At 29.8% G+C, this 25,732-nt stretch overlaps 2 protein-coding genes and 1 pseudogene across 5 annotated transcripts; all 3 read right to left on the reverse strand.

The window, feature by feature from the left end:
* Window positions 1-5,489: 5,489 nt before the first annotated feature.
* On the reverse strand, window positions 5,490-6,876 carry LOC110648457 (uncharacterized). The gene is made up of 3 exons (XM_021802691.2): window positions 6,247-6,876; window positions 5,883-6,135; window positions 5,490-5,802 (listed from the first exon to the last, which is right to left on the reverse strand). The coding sequence occupies exons 2-3, from the start codon at window positions 6,009-6,011 to the stop codon at window positions 5,524-5,526; spliced, it is 408 nt and encodes a 135-aa protein (XP_021658383.1). The 5' UTR covers window positions 6,012-6,135; window positions 6,247-6,876; the 3' UTR covers window positions 5,490-5,523.
* Window positions 6,877-6,922: 46 nt separating this feature from the next.
* Window positions 6,923-10,460, reverse strand: LOC131169053 (zinc finger CCCH domain-containing protein 48-like; annotated as a pseudogene).
* Window positions 10,461-21,755: 11,295 nt separating this feature from the next.
* LOC131172624 (zinc finger CCCH domain-containing protein 48-like) lies at window positions 21,756-25,509 on the reverse strand. 4 transcript variants are annotated; one of them, XM_058133926.1, is made up of 8 exons: window positions 25,326-25,509; window positions 24,187-24,775; window positions 23,837-24,022; window positions 23,648-23,749; window positions 23,262-23,411; window positions 22,548-22,727; window positions 22,219-22,316; window positions 21,756-22,123 (listed from the first exon to the last, which is right to left on the reverse strand). In XM_058133926.1, exons 2-8 carry the CDS (start codon window positions 24,772-24,774, stop codon window positions 21,973-21,975), a joined length of 1,455 nt encoding a protein of 484 aa, XP_057989909.1. In that variant the 5' UTR covers window position 24,775; window positions 25,326-25,509; the 3' UTR covers window positions 21,756-21,972. The 4 variants fall into 4 exon arrangements, with proteins under 4 accessions (XP_057989909.1, XP_057989908.1, XP_057989910.1 ...); XM_058133925.1 differs by lacking the exon at window positions 25,326-25,509 and having other exon boundaries at window positions 24,187-25,314; XM_058133927.1 differs by lacking the exons at window positions 22,219-22,316; window positions 25,326-25,509 and having other exon boundaries at window positions 24,187-25,318.
* Between the last annotated feature and the right edge of the window lie 223 nt (window positions 25,510-25,732).

Genomic DNA, 25,732 nt, shown 5'->3' on the forward strand with positions numbered 1-25,732 from the left:
CTGAAAATTTGCGAATTTGCCTAAAAGACTTAAGTTTTGAGAAAACAACCAAAACCAACAAATTAGGTAACCAAAATGTGGTATGTAGATGAAATTAGAATTCCCATACCTATTAAGCATTAGAAAGTCAATGAATTGACTTGAATAGTATCGTGAATAGTAACCCCGAAATACAAATTTTAAAGAACACCAAGTTTAGCATATTAAAGCTAGGTAAAAGTAAATTTGAAATTACTTTTGGATTTATGATAAGTTATGATACTAAAACACTGTGAAACTGTGTGTTTCAGTGGAAAAGAATACCGGGAAAGAACCCGAGGGATCGAGTCAAGGCCAAGAGGCGATTCGTTTAAGGTTTGTGCACAATATCAATATGCTTTAAAATTTATTTACAAAGTGCATGAAATGTGTTTTATGCTTTTGATTTGAATTGTTGAAAGTCTATTTGTGTATGTTTCAAATGGCAATAAATGTTTAGTAAATTGTTAAGATAAGTTTTGAAACCACAGTGTCATGACCATATATTTGAACACCTCACTAGCATGACTAGTGGGGGAAATCAGTTTCAAATTTTGATTCCTTCTCTGGCTGAAGTGTTGAGGTGTGTGCCAGTAGAAGAAAAAAAAGAATGGGTTCCGATATATTTGAGCTAGCTAGCCTTATGATGTGACTTCTCCTTAGCCTCTGACTATTGAGATTATATTTGTTTCGAATGGCATGATATAACTGTGTGTTTTTATGAAATGTGTTTTGAGACTTTTGAAGTGAAATTGTTTAGATTAAAATTTTATAAGTCATGTTTTGAATGTATTGCTCATGTTCAATTTAAATTTTGAATAAATGTGATATAAATTCAGCATAAAGTTTATTTTAGTATGTTGTGCACCACTGAGTCCTAGTACTCAGCGATGGCTGTTATTATTGTCACAGATATAAAGACTAGAGGAGCAACAGAGTGAGCTGCTGAGGATTGTGGAGCGACTTACCCTGAAGTTCTATCGGGTATATTTTATACCATGATTGTAAAAACTATTTTGATGTATGTAAATGTATGTAACTGTATGGACATGTAAAATTGGTTATGAGCAGTTGTATAGAGTTGTATAAAGCTTGTAATAAATTTTGGTTTAGATTTTTTTTTAATGTAAATCTTTGTAATGATGTATATAAATTATTTTATCTTTAATGAAATATGAATGGAAGTATTTGTTTTAATTTGAATAAAATTGATTAATAATATTTTGATGATGTTGAATTTTGAAATTTGAGAAATGATGTTGAAATTGATGAAGTCGTTGAGATAAATCTTTGGAAGTGCTTTTTACAGGTATTTGAAGAACTATTTTCTCAAAATACAGGCGGCACTCTACCGAAATTTTTATAAAATTTACAGAAAAATAAAATGGAACAAAAATTTTTACTAGTTTTAAATCTTCAAATAAATGATTTTTAATATCTATTTGAAAATGCTCACCACTTATAAAGTAAGAAAATTGTTTTAAAATCCTTTGTAGGGTACTTAATGAGTTATTGGTAGGTGAAGTTCGGTAGTTCATTAGGTATTCTACGGGATCATGTTATGCCTTACAGAGGAGTAAGGTGTGACATTTCCCATCATAAGTAACATGAAAATGTTATTAAACACAATTAGTACGTACTATGAAATTATAAATACTTAATAATTCTATTTTGCCCAAAATACACTTAGACTTATTCATATAGTATGGATCGATTGGTATACCAATTAGGAACTACAAATAGCAATACTGCCCACAGGAATAATCATTGATGAACAATATATGTCTAAGATGGTTGTTCTACTGGCTTTATACCTACCCGTTGGCTATTGTGCTTGATTTTATTACTGGCTTTATGCCTGCCCGTTGGCCTTATGCCTGACATGACAGACGTATACATGTTAGACATATGGACGTTTAACTAGTATACTCCCGTGTATCCAGTCTTTATAGTTTGTTATAGGTTACTTGGGCACAGATCTGAGCAATAAGATTTAAAACGATATAAATGAATAAAGAAGATCTTAATGACTTACTTGCTTCCAAAATTTCTAAATCATAAAACATGTAAATGATTTAGAAATTTATGAAATTACACTTAGAATAATTATTTTAAATTGTTTAGTTATTTTTCTTTATTTTATGCACCACTAAGCGTTATGCTTAGCGCGTTGGTTTTTCCATCGCGTAGGTGCAGGAGAGCAGCAGCAGCATCAGTAACAGTAGTGCTATATAGGATTTTGATCAGATCTGCTATAGAGTGATTGTCACCTCAGACTATTATTTTGATAGGGCTAATGTATGGTTAAATTTTGCATTTTGGTTATTATATGTAAGTAAACAGTGTAAGTCATTTTGTGATTGTAAATAAAATTGTAAATATTGTACTTGAGTTTATATGAATGAAATAAAGTATTTTATTTACTTGAAATGATTATGAGTATTATGATGACATGACATGGTTTATGGAAAATATTAAATGAATATGGACTGTTTAACAGGTAAATAAGGAAACCCGCCATGCACTAATAAAACAGAGGAGACTCTGTCTGGGTCTCCATAAAAAAAAATGAAATGGGATAAAAAAAAATATACACGTAAGATAATGAAATTAAATAAACATTAAATTAATATTGTACACGACAAGACAGGATAGGGTGCTCCGGCACCGAATATAGTACACCTTGCTCGACTACACTGTAGACGGGTGAGGGGAGTTACACACAACCTTTTAAATATACATGTTACTAGATACAACACAATTAACATTAAGTTATATTGAATTATTTTAACATGATATGATCTATTTAGTACGATTTTAAATGATGCAATATACTTATTTTATATGTTTTGATATGATTCAATGCTTTTAATTTTTATAAAATAATATATAACATGAAATTTGCACATTAATTACATTAATTTTAATCACACATAAATTTAATAATATATAAAATATAGAATCTAACATTAAACAAACAATATTTTAATATTAAGCTAATTAATATTTTGACAAATAAAAATAAAACAACAAATACTTATAAGACAATATAATTTTTAACTTGTAATATAAATTTCTAAATTATATATATTTTAATTTTAAAAATAAAAATTAATTATAGTAAAGCTCTAATATAATAAATAATTAGATTTATATTTATTAATTAATCATTTAAAAAAAATGTAATTTGTGAGTTAATAAGTCGAAACGGGTTGATGAGTCAAAATAAATTTAATGTGTCAAAACAAATTAGCTGGTCGTGGGTGAATCTCGCAACATAAATAGTAAAAGATGTTATAAATGTGTCAAATTAATTTAGCAAGTCAATCTACAATACGACACAATTATTGGCATTTTATAAATGGGTCGACACTAATGCAAATAAGTTCAATCAATTCTCTATTTTAGTGTTGTGTTCACAAGCCACATATAAAATTGTCACCTCCTAGTATCAGATCATAATGTTCTTATTTAAATAAAAATTTATTCAATACAATCATATTTTATATATATATATATATATATATATATATATATATATATATATATATATATATATATATATAAAATAAAATAATTATAATATTCTATAATTTTTTCCACTTAAGTGGCTTCCCCCACCCACCCAAGCACTCTTGGTTTTTTCCTAAACCATCACTAGGTCCACCGTATCACCCTCTGCATCCTCTACAGCATATATCATTGGGAAAAGAAAATGAGGTATTAGTGTCATTTTGATTGGCCAAGAACACGTGCAGCTTACCAATCAGAATGTCCACACCAAACAATCTCTAGCGGATCGGTACACAGCTTTTTAATTCCAAAAATGTCCTTAACTACTAAAATAAATATTGAGGTATTTTCCTTCAAAACAACAAATTTCAATACTGAAATTTACACTTCTAAAAGAAAAATTTTTGAGTGGAACAGTTGCATTTCTACATAGAGTTTCTTCACAGAATGAAATTTGTTTGCAAACGAAATATTTATGAATTCTTTATATTAAAATTTATCAATCAAATCCAATTAAATTCTTATATAATTATACTTTCTTTTATAAGTACAATATAATTATGTTTGATTTTTAAAATTTTGTTAGATGAAAAACTTTTTAAAATATTGAATTCTTTTATTTTATATATAAAAATTTATTAAAAAGAAATTAGTTGAATTGAATTTATAATAATTATTATTATTATTATTCCAAACAAGGAGAATGGGTTTTATTATTATCATTATTATTATTATTATTATTATTATTATTATTATTCTAAATCAACTATGGTTTGTTATGTCCTTCTAAATTCACAATTAATATTAATTAGAAGTAGCAAATTTTGACACTGCATGTCAATCCGTTTCGACATAATTCTGTCAAAAGTAATTTATAATCTATTTTAATTCACACAAAATCTTGATTTAAATTTAAAGGACTTGTAAAATGAGGATCAACTTGATAAATCAAGTGAAAAACTCTGAAATTGATCAATTTGTAATTCCATAAACTTGAATTTTGATCTAAAAAGTGTAATAATAAAAATTAATTTTTGATAAAGAAAATTTATCAAAAATTAATTTTGACTTGAACTGACAAACGATCTGTAACCTAGGAAATGATCTGCACTAACCCATTTGGCACCTCCAAACATTAATTCATGCTCCTACAACAACGTACATACATATATAGAAAGAGAGGCACTATCAAACATCAACAATGTAAATGGTTTCCTCCTATATATATATATATATATATATATATATATATATATATATATATATATACTATTTTTCATGCTGCAAATATTAAATTTATATCTATACCCTGTAATAATAATAATAATAATTTATCAAGTCTAATTTAATCTAGTGACTGAAAATATATTACTTATATGAGAAAATTAAATTCAAGTTTTCATTCTCTCAACCTTTGCTAAAAGAGTAATGAATATTGAAAATATTTTCTTTTGGTTAAAATGATGATTATCAAAAGCACTATAGTCAAAACTTTTCAAAGTTACTTGAGTCATTGAAGAGATGCAGAGGATGGAAAGGCCTACGATGACTGATTCTTCGTTTTCAGCAAATAAATGCTTGGTTATGCAGATATAGAAAAGAGTACGAAGCGTTACAAGCGAGGCTTTGTCCACATAGCATTAATTGTATACAATTTTCCTTAATTTCAAACATTGAAATGTTAACATGATATGCTCTTGATCGAGATCAACAACCATTAAACTTTTTCTCGTCCTAGTCCTACTACCAGTCGATCAGTGCATATCGACCGCTTGATGACAGTAGAAACGTGAGACTTCGTTGTGTTTTCAGTAAGCTTGTAACCTTGTCACAAATAATTAATTTTATGTTCTTTAATTCTTTTTTTCTTTTTTTTTTTTTTAAATTCTGAAATTCTATTACTCATATACATGTTACTAATAAATAATTACTAATAATTGCTATTAACCCAATCTAAGTAATCCTCAAAAAACCATATTCTACACTCTTTATTCAAGGCATTTGCAATTTCTGATAATACAGCCAAAGCACTTCTCGGTGTTCTCTGATAATACCACTTTCCATGGAAATACTAGTGGCTTTGATATGATCAGAAACTGAGTTAAGATCAGAATCCAAAGCTGCTTTCATCCATGTAATTGCATTTAGCTCTCTGTCAAATGCAAGTTTTGTTTCTTCTCTAACAGAATGAGGAGCAATTATATCAGTATTAGCCTCTTGTAAAGCCTCCACAGCAGCAAGCAAATTAATTTCTCCCTGCCTTAACACCTTCTGCAGAGCATATAACATACAAAATCCTTTAACATATAAGAGTCATACAAAATATTGCAGAAGTGATTCTAGCTTAGCACCTGGCCTAATTTCACCAAGTTTGGAGGAAAGAAATCCCATGATATACTAGTATCTGTTGACATTATGTCGTTTGTTGAACTCAATGTTACCCTTTCACTGGTGGAATCTTTACTTACTTTCCCTAACATAGGAACGTTACTGTTGCTGGAAATTTTGGATGATTTTGTAGTTATACGAGTGACAGTATTTTTTTCTTATAGAACTTGGATTGTCATCAGAGCTACTGCACCTATTCGAACGAACTGGAGAAATCTGCAGATATAGAATGAGTGTGATAATTTATGTTAAATCATAAGGCAGTGCACGCTAGAATTTTCAATAGTTTACATTACAAGGAAGAAAATAAGGCTTAGATACACTCACAGAAACATTAGGATTGCTGCCATCTGGTTTCACTTCATTCTTTACAACTGCGTACTTTCAGCTTCACCCCTTTTAGGCATGCTGTAACTCGAGCTACTTTCCACATCACTCTTTCGAGGCCTGTAAATTGAGGCTCTTCTAGCTAGCCTCTCATTCCAGCTTCCCCTTGAAGAATTGAATGAATGAGACTTTTTGCTTTACTTCTTTTTCATTTGACCATTACTTTTTCTTTCTTCAGTTTTGCAACTATGGTCTGCTGTCCCTTCACTTGAGCTTCGTGTTGAAGAAATTAAAGATTGAGATTTTTCAATTTGCTTCTCCTTGATCATAACATTGTTTTCTTCTTTTTTCATACTTTGAAAATCCAAAAAGAAAAATAATAATAAAGTAACAAGCTGTTACTCTAATATCTGTTAGAAAAATTAATTCACAAAAATTAAAAATATAAGGGATATTCCAGGAGATAAGAAAAGGAAAAATAATAAATTTGAACATAAAGCAATTGTATTAGCAATCAAACATGTCATTACTGAATTTGCTTATGCAACTATCTGAAAAAATTATAATTTGCATAGACCCAAAAAAAAAAAAGAGAGAGAGAGAGAGAGACAATATAACGTATATATTGCAGTAAAATAAAAATATTTTAATTGGAAACTAATTCTTGTTCAGCAGCCTAAGTTTCAAACAGTGGAAATTTAAGCAATCCTGTTCCATCACCAGTGAAAAAAAGACCACCAGGACCTGTCTCGATCGTTTTTACCTCTCCCTTTGAAAAAATCCTGCCCCTCTCGTTGAATCTGAAAAAGAAAATGATAATTTTTGTAAGTTAATGCCGAAACTAAAAGATTTGTTAACCACAAGTAGATTACTATTGGTTATTTAGTGTACTTACGATGGTAGATCATATAGGTAAATAGAGTTGTCGTTGCAAGAGCAAAATAAAACCGGTTTGTCTTCTACATCATGCATCCCGAACAAAGCAATAGCACCCTATTACATACAATTTTGTCGTCCATCAGTCAAGTCGTTGCACAGTTAAAAAAATTCTCATCCAACAAAAGCATAAATAAAAACTATGAAACACATTCCATAAGACCATCTATAAGGTAATAACATATGTTTGGTTCAAAGAAATCCAACCCCAAGTTCCGAGAAACAAAAAGTTCATACTTCAAAACGCACAACAACATGCACTTGAAAATTGGAGATTATTCAACTTACATGCTCCTTCTCATGTGTATAGATCACCTCTATGTTGCCCTCTTTTGTAGAGGCCCAGACTTTTATTGTCCGGTCTAATGAACAAGACAACAAATACTCATCCCAGCATATAAGGGACATCACAGCATCGACATGACCATTCAGCGTGTGAATACACTGTAAAGTATCGAGTTCCCACGCCTGGGCAAAAAAAAAAAAGAGTATGAGAGGGGACACATAAAAACAAAAATATCCTTCTCATGCAAAAGAAGAATTAAAAAGGGAAAATAATAATAATAATAATAATAATAATAATAATAATAATAATAATAATAATAAAATCCTATGAACTATTTAGATATTAGATATGGGAAGAGAACATGAAGAATAACCACTATAAGAAATAAAATTGCTTCCAAATATCGCTAGGATGCACTATTAATATACAAATTCAATTAAAAACGAAAAAAAAAATTATGGCGCCTCAGAACTTCTGTGAATTGAACACCGACAAGATACGTATGTGGGCTTCAAAAGTTTAAATAATACAATTCACTGCCTTAATACAAGTGCTAGAGAGTGTTTAATCCCATGTTTAGCAAGGTGTAGGGCTAAACCACTGCACCAAATGTGTCTCCCCCCCCCCCCCCCTCTTTCTTCTGTTCAACCAAAAATAAAAAAAGAATATAGAAATTGGTGTAAAATACCAGTATCAAAGCTAAACAGTAAGGTTACAAAAATTACCCTTATTGTACTGTCCATGGAACCAGAGTAAAGCCAATCCCTTCCAATAGTTAAGCATATCACAGCACCAGTATGGCCTTTCAAAGATGTGGCATGTTCAAAAGGATTTGGGTTTTCTGTACTCCCTTTCCATGCCAAAATGGAACCATCCTACAAACCCAAAAAAGAAAAGGATCGGAATACTTCATTTTTTAAGATCAAATGTGCAGTATAACAATTAAACACGAACATTCCAACAAATGGTGCCCTACATCAGTGCCTTACAATTAAATTTAAGAAGGGCAAATAATAACGTTGCACCAAAAAATAATGCATCAACTCTAAACTTCCACATCATGCAACAATTATTAGAAGAAAAAGAAAGAACCTTCTTGTTCCACCATTACCTGTGCCCCCGCAAAAGCGTATCAGAAGAAACAGTCATAGCATAAACTTGCCCAACTGGTCCATTAAGATTATAGTCAGCAGCTGTCTCGATGTTCCACGCCTGCAAAATCACATACAAAACCACCCTAGCTCAAAAGCTGAAACTAACCCAGCTCAATAAAGCACTCCAAGCAAGATATGATCTAACCTTAACAACATTTGGCAAGCCTACAAATATCCATGGGCCTTCACTGATTAAAGACCCAATTTCATCACCAAGATTTATCACCCTTGTGGACTGACCAGTATGACAATCCCAAACATGTACTGTTCCATCACTGCTTCCTGAATAAAGCTTATCAGATCCTGAAGGAAGTGCCACCCCACAGACAGCCTAGCATAAGAAAACTCATCAATGAAATTCATCCAATCATACATAGGTTTACACGTTAAGCAATTGTGCACATAATTTTGTCTACATGTAAAAGTAAACACACAATAGATCCTGCATCAAAACAGAAAAGGAAGAAGAAGAAGAAGTTCAACAAAATGATTACCTGAGTGTGTCCCTTGAGGTTTGCCAGCAGTGAAAACCAATCCCCACGAAACCATGAATGCAAGAACTGGCACCCATCACCTTTAATACAACTGCCTGACATCCAGTAATCACACGCCTTATTTGAGCTCTTGTTAACGGTTTTATCTTCAGAAGCATCGGAGCACTTGCTGGACGCTCCTATCTCCTCCATATTTCCCGAATCTGTGCTGGTGCAGGAAATGGAGCTCTCCTCAATACTTTTATATTCAGACACACCACCTCCAGTAGCTGAAGCCAAAGAATTACTAGGATTGGGGCGCTTCCTAGGCAGATGCTTATCATCATGATTGGAACTCTTCTGAACAGTTTTAGCTTCAGATCCTGCCATTGAATTGCCTAGGCCGTAGCTAGACCTCCTCATCGACTGTCCCTCCAGTAAAACATTGGATTCCTTAGAGGTTCTGCGGTAAACATTAGGAGGTAGTGATTCTCTGTGCATGAACCTACACGGGTTTCTATTACACTTTCCCCGCATCCAGAAGCGACAAACAATGTTGCTATGCGCAGCTCCTCCTCCAAGTCGTCTATGAACGGCCTCAGCTCCCATGCTAAAAGGACAAAACACGATAGCAGAATGAACAAGTTGAACCATACAATCTTTGGCGATTCAGTTTTCTCTGACGCGATCAAAACTAAAACCCTAATCGGAGTCAGAGAAAGCATAGCAAAAGATCCCAATATAAAGCTGTTCATCTCTTATTTGCAAATGCTTACGCTTCAGAAATAAACTGATTCCCACAATAAACCTTAATAAAAATGGTAAAGAAAGATCCAGCCAGATAAACCATATAATATCCACACACTGATAAGGCAACCAAATCCTCATATCTCTACACTGTCAAAATCCACCAATTGTAGTCTGTAACTAGTTATAATCTAGAATCTTGAAATCCAATCGCCGATCCTCCAGCAAAAGCAAACGAAAATAAAAGAAAGTCTAAGAATGAAACCCTAAATATCCACCAAAGACAAGCAAATAAACTGGATTTGATCATCATCGCAACAGATTCCTCGGCGATCATAGCTTCTTGGTGATCCATAAAAGGATGATGATGATAAAGAAACCCTAAAATGATTGTGATGAACAGATTGCAAACCTTATTATGTAAAAGAACACAGAAGATCGATCAAGCTTCCGAAGTATTCTTGTTGATCGATCGGGAGATCACAAAAGAGAGACCACGACGCGACGGTGAACAGGTAAAACGAAAGATGCGTAGGTATTACGTTTGGAAAAAGCGGGACAATTTTGCGTTTGAGTTTATTTATAATGGACCTCCGCCTAATTCTAATCCAGTTGATTAGGGATTTTTTTATTCAAAGATATCCCTTCTTCAACAATTATCTTCAGAATTAATCCTTATCTTATAGATAATATATAAAAAAAATAATCCTCATTTTGCAATTAAAAATCAAAGTAAAAATAAAACATTAAATAATTACAAAAATTAAATTTAAATGATTTTATATGTAATTTATTTATAAATTTTTAAAATATACTCATTTTTTTATTATTAATTTATAGAGATTTTATCTTCCAAACTCTAATTGGTTATAAGCTAAAAAATTAAAAAAATAAATTAATAAAATTAAAAATATCTTATTTTATCAATAATTATCTTTAGCAAATATGAGAAGATCCTCATCTTATAAATAAAAAAATAAAAATAAGAGTAAAAATAAAGTAATTAATTTAAATAATTATAAAAAATACTAAAGCTAAATGATTGCTTCTAATTTTTTAAAATTTCTTATTACCGTAGTTAAAATTAAAAGCATTGTTTGGATTAGAGATTTGAGATAATTAATAAAAATTTCAATGATTACTTTAAACTAGTTTCGTAAATGTACTCTTCAACCCTTTGAATTACTGCATTTCAAAAAGTTGTAAAATTAGAACTGTTGTCAATCAGTTGTTGCTGTTTTAAGATAAAAATGCGCTGTACCATTTCTCCTAATATATTTCTACATTATTAGGAATGTATGTTACTCATATTTTTATATATTATTTAATTTTTATTTATCTTTTTCAATAATAAAATAAATATGGTATAATAAATAAATAGTTATTTATTTGTTTGAATAATAAAATAAATAAACATAATAAATTAATAATTATATATTTATTTCAATAATATATATATATATATATATCCACTGCAGCTAGACAAAGTTTTACCAAACAATTAATATAAATCAACTATCATCAGCTATCAGCTAATAGAAACAACCATTACTGATTAACTATTAGCTGCATCCAATAGTTAAACAAAATAGGCCTGAAGTAAAATGATGTGAGTTTAAAATTAAATTTGTTAAAAGTAAAAAATGATTATATTTAATTACTTATAAATAAATAAATTAAATCATATTCTTTTAAGCAAATGAGGGTAGTTTGTTGTTTTTCTCTACTTTAAAAGTACAAAAAAATGGAAGGTCTCGATTTCAAGTCTCCTGATCCAACTATTCTTGGATTATTAACATTTTTGTATTAAATATTTTAATCAAGGTGAAGTATTTTTGTTATTCTGTTATACAAATCAAAATTTTTAACGGATTGAATGGAATCGAACAGTACTAGAGAAAAATTGAATTGAATTGAACTGTATCAATTCAATTAGATTTATCAATTTAGGATTCATCTTGGACTTAAATTAGACTCATTTAAGATCTAATATTAGTTATATTTCCTATTTTTAATGACAATTTTAGGCCTAATAATAATTAATTAAAATCCGAGATTTATCATCTATAATTTCCTTGCTTCTATTATGCATAATATTCTTCCGCTTAAATACTAATAGTTCTTTTTTTTTTTAAGTACACGATTTCTCACGTTCGAACTGGGATAGTATTCAAGCCCTCTCAATAATGAATGCTCTAAAATTCGAACCATTGACTTTATAGGTAAAGTTTGTCTGGGATTAGCTATACGCCATTAATCCAACTATTTGTTGGTAATATTGAGATACTCTAAGTGTTGAAAAAGGGCATGGCATTATCTTATGCACGAATAGCATTGAGACATGAGTTGTGGCACTAAGTGGTTGGCATTTTCTTTCAATTGTAGTGGTGCATTGTTGCTTGTGTTTAAAGACTCGATAGTTCGCGAGATTTTGCAATTCACGCTAAATATCACATTTTGTTGCGCTCTTCATTGATGCGAAGCTGAAATATCCATTGCCAAGAGTTGTTTTGGTTCTCGCATCATTTATCTACTAGAACATTGACACAGCAACAACATGCAAATGCCACGCCCAAGCATGGGGATGCTAATAGAGTTATGGAAAGAGAAGTTATCACCTTATATATATTTATATATACACACACACAAAGGGAAATTTGTCAAAGTTCAATCAGTTGAAAATAATGAAATAAAGATGTAATATTTATAAAAAAAACCCATAAAATGTTATTAAGTAGTGTATATATAATTTAGATATTATAAGTAAAAAATACCTTAAAAATTTCTTAATGATATAAAAAAAAAAGGAATTTTACATGTCTTTCAAATTTATCATATTTTGTAATTTTATTACATTTAAACCAAGTTGATCAACAATTTTAATATGTGTACTAATTTAAAATTGAAATATACATATAAAGTCTATAAAATTATTTCAATAAGGAAAAATAAATATAATTTTATTATTAATTTTTTTATAATTAGCTTCAACTGGCATTCAAACTTGATACTCATAGTCCTGAAGAATTTTTTGTAATTTATTAATTATATTTTATAATTTTTCCTTTCTAAAAAAAATATTTTTTTCTAGATATTACAACATAATTAAGAAAAATATTTTTAAAAAATTACTTATTAACATTCAAATAAGAAGAACTAATTTCCTTTTAAGAGTTTATATAATTAATTAAGGTTCATATGGACTATTTCATATCTCTTAACTAAGTATACTAGTATTATTATCAATATTAATAAGTTAGTTTTAAATTGATAAAATTTTAAAAAGGGAAGTAAAATCGATATATATATATATATATATTTCTTTTTTTTTCCTTTTCTAAATAAAGAAAAAATATTACATTTTGAAGTATTTCTAAGAATATATTTTGCATTAGGATTTAAAGCATTTTGACAATAATTAATAAAATCAGGTTTTTCACCAAAATTAAATGATAAATGCTCAATACAAACCATTTTTGCTAATTCCTCTTTATTTTTCTAATCAGAATATTGAAATAAAGTTTGAGTTTGAGACTTATCATACCCAATTTTGGTTAGATACTTTTGCTTCAAATGCCTCTTGAATATGCCATATCTACCTCCCATTTTGAGCTTGTAAACTAGGCCACAGTAGTTACAAATTAAATCAAATGTATTTTCAGATCTTCATTTTTTTGTAAAGTGGACTTTGAAAATATCAGACGTGAGTGCTTTTTTTGTCTCATCTTTCTCAGCTTGTTGATGTTGGCTTTGCTGAGTGTGTTGGAATAACTCTTGAACTTCAACATCATACTATGATGAAATTTGAAAATAAAAAAAAATTGTGAAGAAAACAAAAAATAGAAGGTATAGAAATTTGAAAAAAAAAGTGTAGAATATTAAATAAAAAAATAGATGTAGTAGAAATTTTTATGAGGATATCAAAAAATAGAGTAATAGAGAAAATATTAAATTTTAATGATAGTATAAAAAAAATAATAATAGAGTTATTGAGTAAAATAATGGGGTATTAGAAATTTTTATGAGTGTATTAAAAAATCAAGTGTAGAAATTTAGAGAATATTGATAAATAAAGAGATATTTGAGAATAATTTTGTAGAGAATTTGAGAGATTTGAGAGAATTTAAGTGTTGTGTGAATGAATTAAGGGGGTAAGTTGGGGTATTTATAAAGTTTTTATAAATTTTTTTATTTCCAAAATTATCCCTAAAAATTAACTTTTTTTTTACTGTTATTAGGGACTAAAGAGTAAATTTATAATAAAAAAAAAATATAACGGCAACAATTTTTACCGTTTGAAATTTAAAAAAAATGTAAACTATTTAAAGTTGAAAAATAAATAAATGATTGGAATTTTTTTTTTTTAAATAAGGAAACGACCTATGATTTATGAACGACAATTGCAGAGAGCGCGCCGAGTGGGGTTGGGAAATAGGACTGTTGGGCCTAGTTCAGGAGGTAGGACTAGGTCCAGCCTGCAGCCCTGCAGTGTGCAGGTTTAAATTGAACTGCCAATTCTATTCTGAACCGCTGGTTTCAAACGGAATCGAATTGATGGTTTAATAGTTTTACAATATCTTGAACCTGAATCAAACCATGGAGAAATGATTTAGGTTAGATTTAACAACAGTTTCGATTTTAATCAGTTTTGGTTTGGGTTTAACCGGTTCAGTTTTAGTTCAGTTCCGATTCCGAACTAGACCATGGCCATGTAACACCCCTTTTCCCAGTCTACAGTGAAACCGAGAGGAGATGTTACATTCGGTGCATGGAGTATCTATCTCTGTGACATTATTTATTTTCCTTATTTTTTTATCAATTTATTTATAATTAATTTATCTGCTTTTGTTAAATAGAGAAACTGTAAGAGTTTCCTCTAAATTTTAACAATTCACCTGTTAAAATAATGTTTATAACCTATTAAATTCACAGTTTCTGTATCATTTCTATTAGAAATTGGACTAAGTAAATGCAAGAATTAAGTTATGCTTTCTTCATAAGAGTTTTAGATTTATGTCTTAACTTTCATTTGATTTTTGAACCACTTGATTTTGATTTATCGATCACAAGTTATGACCAAATAAGTAGGATCTGGTCATATCTGCCTTTTACTTCCAAAATACAAGGCAGTTTCTGGACAGATTTTATAATTCAATTTCAGTCAAGTTTCAATCATAATTTGTCAAATTGGTCTCCATGAAAGTTGTTCCTCTGTGTCTTAGTTTTCCAAAAAGGTAAGATTCACCTCATTTGGAATTTTATACAGTGAGTTATGTCTAAATAAACAGGATATGTTCAGATGCACTATTTTACTAATTGCAAGACAGGTTTTGGAAAGTTTTTGGAGTTTAAATTTGAACTGGTTTCGATCAGAATTTGTCATTTTGTTCTTCAGGAAAGTTGTTCCTTTATATCTTAGCTTTTCAACAAATCAAGAATCACCTCATTTGGAGTTTCCTATGGTGAGTTAGACCAATTTACTCCGGACTGTTTAGGGTGCACTGCTCATAGGTTCTAGATTTTGTGCCCTATTTTCTAATAAATGTTAAGGTTATTTATACATAATTTTTAACCAGGCTTCCTTCATGAAAGTTTTAGCCTTATGTCTTAGCTTTAATTTGGCATAAGTTTCAAGTCATTTGGAATCATAAAACTCAAGATATAGATTATAAAGTCCAGTCCGGTCAAATTCGGCTAGATTGCTTTACATGCCTATTCACAATGCATACTTCAACATATACAAAGCAACATAATTCCCAATGAGCACAATATCATTTATACACACTAAGTATTATTTTTCCACATAAAAATTAGACATTTATATTCAATTTAGCCAAAACTCCTAATTGGAGTGGAAACCCTAAGTAACAACTTAAGGAGAAAATTAAGGTATTAGGAGTGCACATACCATAAATTAAGCCTCTAATCCTTGTTTGGCTCTTCAATATCACCTCTAATCGACCTTATGGTCCTCTCTTAGCTCCTTGTGAGCTTGGACCGGATTTCCTTCTTCAAGAATTTGAAAAGTTCTCATCACAATCTCATCACAAATCACACTTATGCCATGATTATAACATGATAACATGAATTCATGCATGCTAAGCTCAATTCTCCCTTACCTTGAGTTTTTCCCCAATTTGATTTCTTGGTAACCCTCCTAAATCCTTGAAATTTCTTGCTTATATGATCTGCTCTCACCAAATTGAAGCTTAATTATGCTATTTGGAGTGATGAATGTTGAGAAAGTGGTGGGATTTCAGGCTTGAAAGAAAGAAAAAATGGTGGATAGGGTAAGAGGAGGGTTTGGCCAACATGATGAGAAGAAGATGGTAATGATTTGTCTCTAATACTAGATATTTATATTATTTTAATTCCCTAATGGCAAACTTGTAAATATGGTGAATGGTAAACTAGTAAATATGGTGAAATTCCTAATCATTAGGTTTGACTTTTTATTTAATTATGTTTAATTTCCATAATCATGATTAATTAAATTAATCCAACTTCATTAACTTAATTAATCTCATTTTTGGTCAATATTTGACTTTTAAATCTAATTGACCAATCTTGCTCTTACCGGATTTTTGTTCATCTTTTCCATAATGCACGATAAGTCCCTAACGCCGGTTTTCACCTTGGTTTTTAATTTGCTTATTTAAACTTATTTCTTTTTATTTCTTTGACTTATTAATTCATAATAACACTTCAATTCATAAAAATTTCAAATTGTGCTAGAAGGTTATACATATGCTAGTTAGATGTCTAGTGTTAATGATAATAAGTCAACCTCTAGTTGAGTATTCACCGTTGGTAGAGGTGTTGTTTCTTGGGTTTCAAAGAAATAAACTTATATAACTCATTCTACGATAGAATCCGAGTTTATAGCTTTGGCAACTACAGGTAAAGAAGCAGAACGACTGAAGAAACTTGTTATCAGATATTAAGTAGTAGCCACAATTGATGCCATATATTTCTTTATATTGTGATAGACATGAATATGTAAGATAATTAGTCTCTAATGATGTTATTACTATTGTTTATATTAAATCTTATAATAATCTAGTAGATCCTTTAATAAAAGGGCTCTCACGAGATATGACCAAAAGTACATGTGGTGGATTAAGATTAAGAATATTCCATTAAATTTACAAGTGATGAGATCTCTACTTTATAGTATTATTACTAAATAAAGTTTAAAGATAACAACAAGTTATTAGTAAATATTGTAATTAAGTACTTAGTGTATTAAGTTAATAGAATGAGGATGAATATTTATATTCTTAATGAAGTTTAATATTGTTACAAAGGAAACTTTACTTATACGAATATAGGAAGTGCTAAAATTCTAGTGAACATTTGATTCAAACTAATCGGTTCATGTGTGTAGTATTTATGGTTCTATTTAATATGAATATAAGTTTAAGCTAAGGCCACCACGATTTCTTTAGAACTTTGAAAGTCTTACATTAATGAAAAGTTTAAATCAAAAGATACTTTTCATTGTGAATAAAACACTGAAATCTAGCATTACAAGCTAAGTGAGGGATTGTTATAAATAACCTATATGTTAGTTAGTAGAGAGAGAGAAAGAAATTCCACATTATTAAAATATAAGAAAGGAAGGAAGTGAAAAAAAAAAGTTAAATATATAGAATTATATATATATATATATATATATATATATATATATATATATATATATATATATATATATAAATATGTATAATGCTATGATAGCACTTAGCATGTATGTGTGTAAAATAAAATAATTATTTTATTTTAATTTTATAATTAAATTATGAACATATATTTGTTAACAAGTAGATGTGTGTATTAATGAATAGATATGTCTATAACACACAAACAGTTACAACATTTAAAATGGGTTCGTAAATTAAAATAATAAATTTTAGTTATTTATTAGTTACATTAACTCATACATGCAAAGTATTGTTTTTGATAATGGTATATATTTTTCTAGGAGAAAGAATTAGGTTCGATCTTCGATTGAGAGTGAGTTGTTTCTATGCCCTCACACTCTGAAGCATAATAATGAGCATTTTGTTAATAAGAGGTCTAGATATATACACATACATGCACATTACTATATATTTAGAATAAAAGTAAGTAATACCAAACTTATACATGTCTATGGAATATGGATGGCCGAATGAACACCAAACTTACCTCTCTTTCTCAATCAGTAAGGTCAAATGTGGGTATGAATATGTGTGTGGTTAGTGGCTAAGGAGTCTTAGGGGAGATTTAGGAGAATAAGGGCAATTGTAGAAAGTGTTTTTATAAGAAAAGAAAAAGGAGATAGAATAGGTGTAAGTTAGGATTTATATAAGGAAGAAATTAAATAGAAAATTGATCTTCTCCTCAAAAAAGGAAAAAGATCACCTTCAAAAAATAGTGGTTTTCTTTCCCTTTCTTCTCTATATTTTCAATGAAAGGATCTTTAAAATTCATGTTTTTTTATATATTTTAAATAGTATTATTCTTTTCCTAAGTTGGTGTGTGACTACCCAAAAGGTTAAGGTAGTATTTACGCTCACTCTCTCTCACTATCTTGACCAAATGGGCAGCCAAGAGCCATGACTATTGAGTTGGGCCAAGGCTTTCTTAGCTCTTTAGGAGCCTTGAGGGCCCTACACCTTGGGCCAAGTTGCACGAGTTTTAAGCCTTGGCCTACATCCAAATTCCAATGAAGCTATTTTTATGGATTTTTATAGTTTTGATCCTTCTAAACCCTAATTCTATCCATTGTCATCTTTTTTTTTTTTTAATCTAAAGAGCACATGTACTTAGGATTACAAAATATAAACGTTTAAACAGACATAATAAAAATATACGAATTAATAATTTTGAGTTCATATTTGTTTATCACTTTGTCTTGTTAAACTTAATATGTCATTCTAATAATTTTGAATTATTTTAACATTGCATGCATACTTTTATGTGATCATACTTTCAAATTTCAACATATTAGTTAATTTAAATATTACTAAAAAAGCTAAAAATATGTTTTTTTTTTCTTGTTATTATCATTACATTAAGTAAATTAACCATCTTAGTTTTTACATTGTGTGCTCAAAGCTTCTTAATCCACATTAATTTACAATTCATTTGGAGAAAGAGATAAAAGAAGAAATATGAAATAGAAACCATTAGGTGAAAAGAATTAGTTCAAAGAATTATTTAGTATTTGTTTAACATTAAGGTTGGGGGTCAAAACTGAATTTAAAAAAAAAAGTACTATTTTAATTGGTATTGAAAAAGCAATTTGATAAAAATTATTTTATTATTTTAATATTCTTATAATTAAAACTTATCAAATTTAATTTTAAATTGTTTTTTAATACACTTTAATTAATATATTTTTAAAAGTTTTTTTTTTCAGCACAGTTTCAATAATAATGTCAACCAGACTCTTAGTAAAATTAAAAAAAAACAGAGAGAGAGAGAGAGAGAGAGAGAGAATGTGATGGGTGCACTTTTTGATTAATAACGTTATAGTAGTTTTCAAAAAGGGTAAAAATTTAAATTTAAATTATAATTAAAGTTAAATGAATTAAATAAATAAATAAATTATTTATCCTTTTAAACTTTATTTTGATTTTTTTAAATTAAGAAAATAAAATTTATTTTTTATTAAGAATAATTTTTAAATAAATAATTATTTTATCTTTAATACTTCATATCTTTTTTATTTCTGAAAATTTTTAAATATAAAAATAGCTTAATTTTTTTCCTATTCTTGGATTAAAGAACTTAATATTATCAATTTGACGAGGAAGGACAAGAAAATTACTAGAAAAGGAATGAGATTCTTAATTAGGATAAGTGTTCTTCTTCCTATTTTTACCATTTTATTTAGATTTAGTGTGTATCATTATTATTGTTATTATTTTAGAGATCTTATAAATTTTAGAGACAACTCTAATATAATTGAATTAAATTAATTATTATTATTATTACTATTATTATTATTATTATTATATTTATCGTTTTATTTGTGCCCATTACAGTTATTATTTAATCCTTTAATTCTCTCCATCCAAAACATTTGCAATTTATTTTAATTTAAATATAACTTAAAATAATTTAAATTTAGATAATTTTAAAAAATTAAAAACTTAATTAAAGGTCAATCGAATGACTCATATGAGTAGATAAATTGAATAAATTTTAATTTTAATTCAAAAATTAAATTAATATTTTTTTAAATAAGCAATATTGATTTAGAATGACAATTGATAAAATATAAAAAAATCTTGTATAAAATAATTTAATTAATAATTTATTAATAAGTTTCCAAAAATAATTTGAAACACGTGGTGTTTCACCCTCTTATGCAAATGGAGCTAATCCACACTTAGATTAAGGGTGAACATTAAATAAAGTCCTCCAATAATAGCGATGTCAAAATTCAAAATTTTCACCATATAGATAAAATTTGCATGAAATATTTAAAATATTTAAAATCTCATTCCCAATTTTTACATTTAAATCTCCCTCTACAAACACTAAAGGTGCCTTAGAAAATTATTATACAAATTAGTGATTGTTTTGCTTTTGTATCAATCTTTTATCTTTTCATTAAATACATATAACTAAATAGGATTTTTGAGTTCAATATGTTAAATAATTGGGTAATTTATAAGGGCATTTAATTATAACTACAAATCTGTTCATATTTTTAATGTAAAATGATTTAATTATTTAGTTTGGTGTTAGTTGAGTGGCCGAAGGAATATTATTCACTAGCAAATTCATATTCGAATTTTTACTCTTTCAATTTCTTAAAAAAAAATTAAAATAATAAATAAATAAGTTAATTCATAAATTTGAATTTAGTATTGGTGGCAATCATTGTTGGTGGATTATGTTCGTATTGATATGAAAGCGATACAAATACGATTAAGGATCAATATATACAAACACGCCACAATTAAACACGAACGTGACTTTTTAAATATATATATTACAAGATACAACACAATTAACATTAAGTTATATTGAATTATTTTAACATGATATGATCTATTTAGTACAATTTTAAACGATACAATATAACTTATTTAATATGTTTTGATATGATTCAATGCTTTTTATTTTTATAAAATAATATATAACATGAAATTTACACATTAATTTTAATCACACATAAATTTAATAATATATAAAATATAGAATCTAACATTAAACAAACAACATTTTAATATTAAGCTAATTAATAATTTAACAAATAAAAATAAAACAACAAATACTTATAAGACAATATAATTTTTAACTTGTAATATAAATTTCTAAATTATATCTATTTTAATAAAAAAATAAAAATTAATTATAGTAAGGCTCTGCTGTAATAAACAATTAGATTTATATTTCTTAATTAATCATTTAAAAAAATCTGCATCATACTGAACAAGGGTGAGCAGCAAAGTTTTCATATTATACCAAATTATTAAGCACAGATATCTACAATTAAAGGAGATGACAACAAAGCTGCAATTGACTAGTCTTAGACTATTGGATAGTAACATGAATGCATAAGGCAGAAGGCTAACAGTTTTGGCCAATTAATTTGGCTCCAAGATAGACAAATCACAGTATGCCTGTCAGCCTTGTTTAATTAGTGTTTCCTCCAATTTGTACTCATCTTTGATTCTATTCATACCGAGAGGCAGTAATAATCCTCTAAATAAGGTAATTTGAGATAATAATTAGGTTGAGTGTAATCATTATTTACAAACTGTGCAATTCTTACTACTATGGTTTTTCTTTTCTTTAAGAAATTCATTCTCTTAGTATTAATAACAAGTTCTCCTATTTTGAATCACTAATACTAAACAAAATACCAAAAAACAATTACTCATTTTGTGATAAAAATGATAAAATACTAAAAAGTGAATGAAAGTAAAATCAACATAAAAGGCAGCAATATGATATTTTATTTGGCAGCAATAAGAAAAAAAAAAGAACCAAAAAGAAAACATTGAAATTAAGAAAATAAAATTTGGACCGCACCCGAAGGCTGCCTACGTACCTCCTAAGGAGGAGGATCAGGTCCACGTAGTTCTCAAGTTAATCTCTATTTAAGAACTGAGTACAAAGTACATAGATACTATGCTACTTGTAGAACTCTTCCATGTGATTCAGCCAACTTCCAAACATTAAGCAATCCTGTTCCATCACCAGTGAAAAAAAGACCACCAGGACCTGTCTCGATCGTTTTTACTTCTCCCTTCGAAAAAATCCTGCCCCTCTCGTTGAATCTGAAAAAGAAAATGATAATTTTTGTAAGTTAATGCCGAAACTAAAAGATTTGTTAACCACAAGTAGATTACTATTGGTTATTTAGTGTACTTACGATGGTAGATCATATAGGTAAATAGAGTTGTCGTTGCAAGAGCAAAATAAAACCGGTTTGTCTTCTACATCATGCATCCCGAACAAAGCAATAGCACCCTATTACATACAATTTTGTCGTCCATCAGTCAAGTCGTTGCACAGTTAAAAAAATTCTCATCCAACAAAAGCATAAATAAAAACTATGAAACACATTCCATAAGACCATCTATAAGGTAATAACATATGTTTGGTTCAAAGAAATCCAACCCCAAGTTCCGAGAAACAAAAAGTTCATACTTCAAAACGCACAACAACATGCACTTGAAAATTGGAGATTATTCAACTTACATGCTCCTTCTCATGTGTATAGATCACCTCTATGTTGCCCTCTTTTGTAGAGGCCCAGACTTTTATTGTCCGGTCTAATGAACAAGACAACAAATACTCATCCCAGCATATAAGGGACATCACAGCATCGACATGACCATTCAGCGTGTGAATACACTGTAAAGTATCGAGTTCCCACGCCTGGGCAAAAAAAAAAAAGAGTATGAGAGGGGACACATAAAAACAAAAATATCCTTCTCATGCAAAAGAAGAATTAAAAAGGGAAAATAATAATAATAATAATAATAATAATAATAATAATAATAAAATCCTATGAACTATTTAGATATTAGATATGGGAAGAGAACATGAAGAATAACCACTATAAGAAATAAAATTGCTTCCAAATATCGCTAGGATGCACTATTAATATACAAATTCAATTAAAAACGAAAAAAAAAATTATGGCGCCTCAGAACTTCTGTGAATTGAACACCGACAAGATACGTATGTGGGCTTCAAAAGTTTAAATAATACAATTCACTGCCTTAATACAAGTGCTAGAGAGTGTTTAATCCCATGTTTAGCAAGGTGTAGGGCTAAACCACTGCACCAAATGTGTCTCCCCCCCCCCCCCCCCCCTCTTTCTTCTGTTCAACCAAAAATAAAAAAAGAATATAGAAATTGGTGTAAAATACCAGTATCAAAGCTAAACAGTAAGGTTACAAAAATTACCCTTATTGTACTGTCCATGGAACCAGAGTAAAGCCAATCCCTTCCAATAGTTAAGCATATCACAGCACCAGTATGGCCTTTCAAAGATGTGGCATGTTCAAAAGGATTTGGGTTTTCTGTACTCCCTTTCCATGCCAAAATGGAACCATCCTACAAACCCAAAAAAGAAAAGGATCGGAATACTTCATTTTTTAAGATCAAATGTGCAGTATAACAATTAAACACGAACATTCCAACAAATGGTGCCCTACATCAGTGCCTTACAATTAAATTTAAGAAGGGCAAATAATAACGTTGCACCAAAAAATAATGCATCAACTCTAAACTTCCACATCATGCAACAATTATTAGAAGAAAAAGAAAGAACCTTCTTGTTCCACCATTACCTGTGCCCCCGCAAAAAGCGTATCAGAAGAAACAGTCATAGCATAAACTTGCCCAACTGGTCCATTAAGATTATAGTCAGCAGCTGTCTCGATGTTCCACGCCTGCAAAATCACATACAAAACCACCCTAGCTCAAAAGCTGAAACTAACCCAGCTCAATAAAGCACTCCAAGCAAGATATGATCTAACCTTAACAACATTTGGCAAGCCTACAAATATCCATGGGCCTTCACTGATTAAAGACCCAATTTCATCACCAAGATTTATCACCCTTGTGGACTGACCAGTATGACAATCCCAAACATGTACTGTTCCATCACTGCTTCCTGAATAAAGCTTATCAGATCCTGAAGGAAGTGCCACCCCACAGACAGCCTAGCATAAGAAAACTCATCAATGAAATTCATCCAATCATACATAGGTTTACACGTTAAGCAATTGTGCACATAATTTTGTCTACATGTAAAAGTAAACACACAATAGATCCTGCATCAAAAACAGAAAAGGAAGAAGAAGAAGAAGTTCAACAAAATGATTACCTGAGTGTGTCCCTTGAGGTTTGCCAGCAGTGAAAACCAATCCCCACGAAACCATGAATGCAAGAACTGGCACCCATCACCTTTAATACAACTGCCTGACATCCAGTAATCACACGCCTTATTTGAGCTCTTGTTAACGGTTTTATCTTCAGAAGCATCGGAGCACTTGCTGGACGCTCCTATCTCCTCCATATTTCCCGAATCTGTGCTGGTGCAGGAAATGGAGCTCTCCTCAATACTTTTATATTCAGACACACCACCTCCAGTAGCTGAAGCCAAAGAATTACTAGGATTGGGGCGCTTCCTAGGCAGATGCTTATCATCATGATTGGAACTCTTCTGAACAGTTTTAGCTTCAGATCCTGCCATTGAATTGCCTAGGCCGTAGCTAGACCTCCTCATCGACTGTCCCTCCAGTAAAACATTGGATTCCTTAGAGGTTCTGCGGTAAACATTAGGAGGTAGTGATTCTCTGTGCATGAACCTACACGGGTTTCTATTACACTTTCCCCGCATCCAGAAGCGACAAACAATGTTGCTATGCGCAGCTCCTCCTCCAAGTCGTCTATGAACGGCCTCAGCTCCCATGCTAAAAGGACAAAACACGATAGCAGAATGAACAAGTTGAACCATACAATCTTTGGCGATTCAGTTTTCTCTGACGCGATCAAAACTAAAACCCTAATCGGAGTCAGAGAAAGCATAGCAAAAGATCCCAATATAAAGCTGTTCATCTCTTATTTGCAAATGCTTACGCTTCAGAAATAAACTGATTCCCCACAATAAACCTTAATAAAAATGGTAAAGAAAGATCCAGCCAGATAAACCATATAATATCCACACACTGATAAGGCAACCAAATCCTCATATCTCTACACTGTCAAAATCCACCAATTGTAGTCTGTAACTAGTTATAATCTAGAATCTTGAAATCCAATCGCCGATCCTCCAGCAAAAGCAAACGAAAATAAAAGAAAGTCTAAGAATGAAACCCTAAATATCCACCAAAGACAAGCAAATAAACTGGATTTGATCATCATCGCAACAGATTCCTCGGCGATCATAGCTTCTTGGTGATCCATAAAAGGATGATGATGATAAAGAAACCCTAAAATGATTGTGATGAACAGATTGCAAACCTTATTATGTAAAAGAACACAGAAGATCGATCAAGCTTCCGAAGTATTCTTGTTGATCGATCGGGAGATCACAAAAGAGAGACCACGACGCGACGGTGAACAGGTAAAACGAAAGATGCGTAGGTATTACGTTTGGAAAAAGCGGGACAATTTTGCGTTTGAGTTTATTTATAATGGACCTCCGCCTAATTCTAATCCAGTTGATTAGGGATTTTTTTATTCAAAGATATCCCTTCTTCAACAATTATCTTCAGAATTAATCCTTATCTTATAGATAATATATAAAAAAAATAATCCTCATTTTGCAATTAAAAATCAAAGTAAAAATAAAACATTAAATAATTACAAAAATTAAATTTAAATGATTTTATATGTAATTTATTTATAAATTTTTAAAATATACTCAT

Source organism: Hevea brasiliensis, chromosome 14 (genome assembly GCF_030052815.1).
Source record: "Hevea brasiliensis isolate MT/VB/25A 57/8 chromosome 14, ASM3005281v1, whole genome shotgun sequence".
Taxonomy (NCBI): Eukaryota; Viridiplantae; Streptophyta; class Magnoliopsida; order Malpighiales; family Euphorbiaceae; genus Hevea; species Hevea brasiliensis.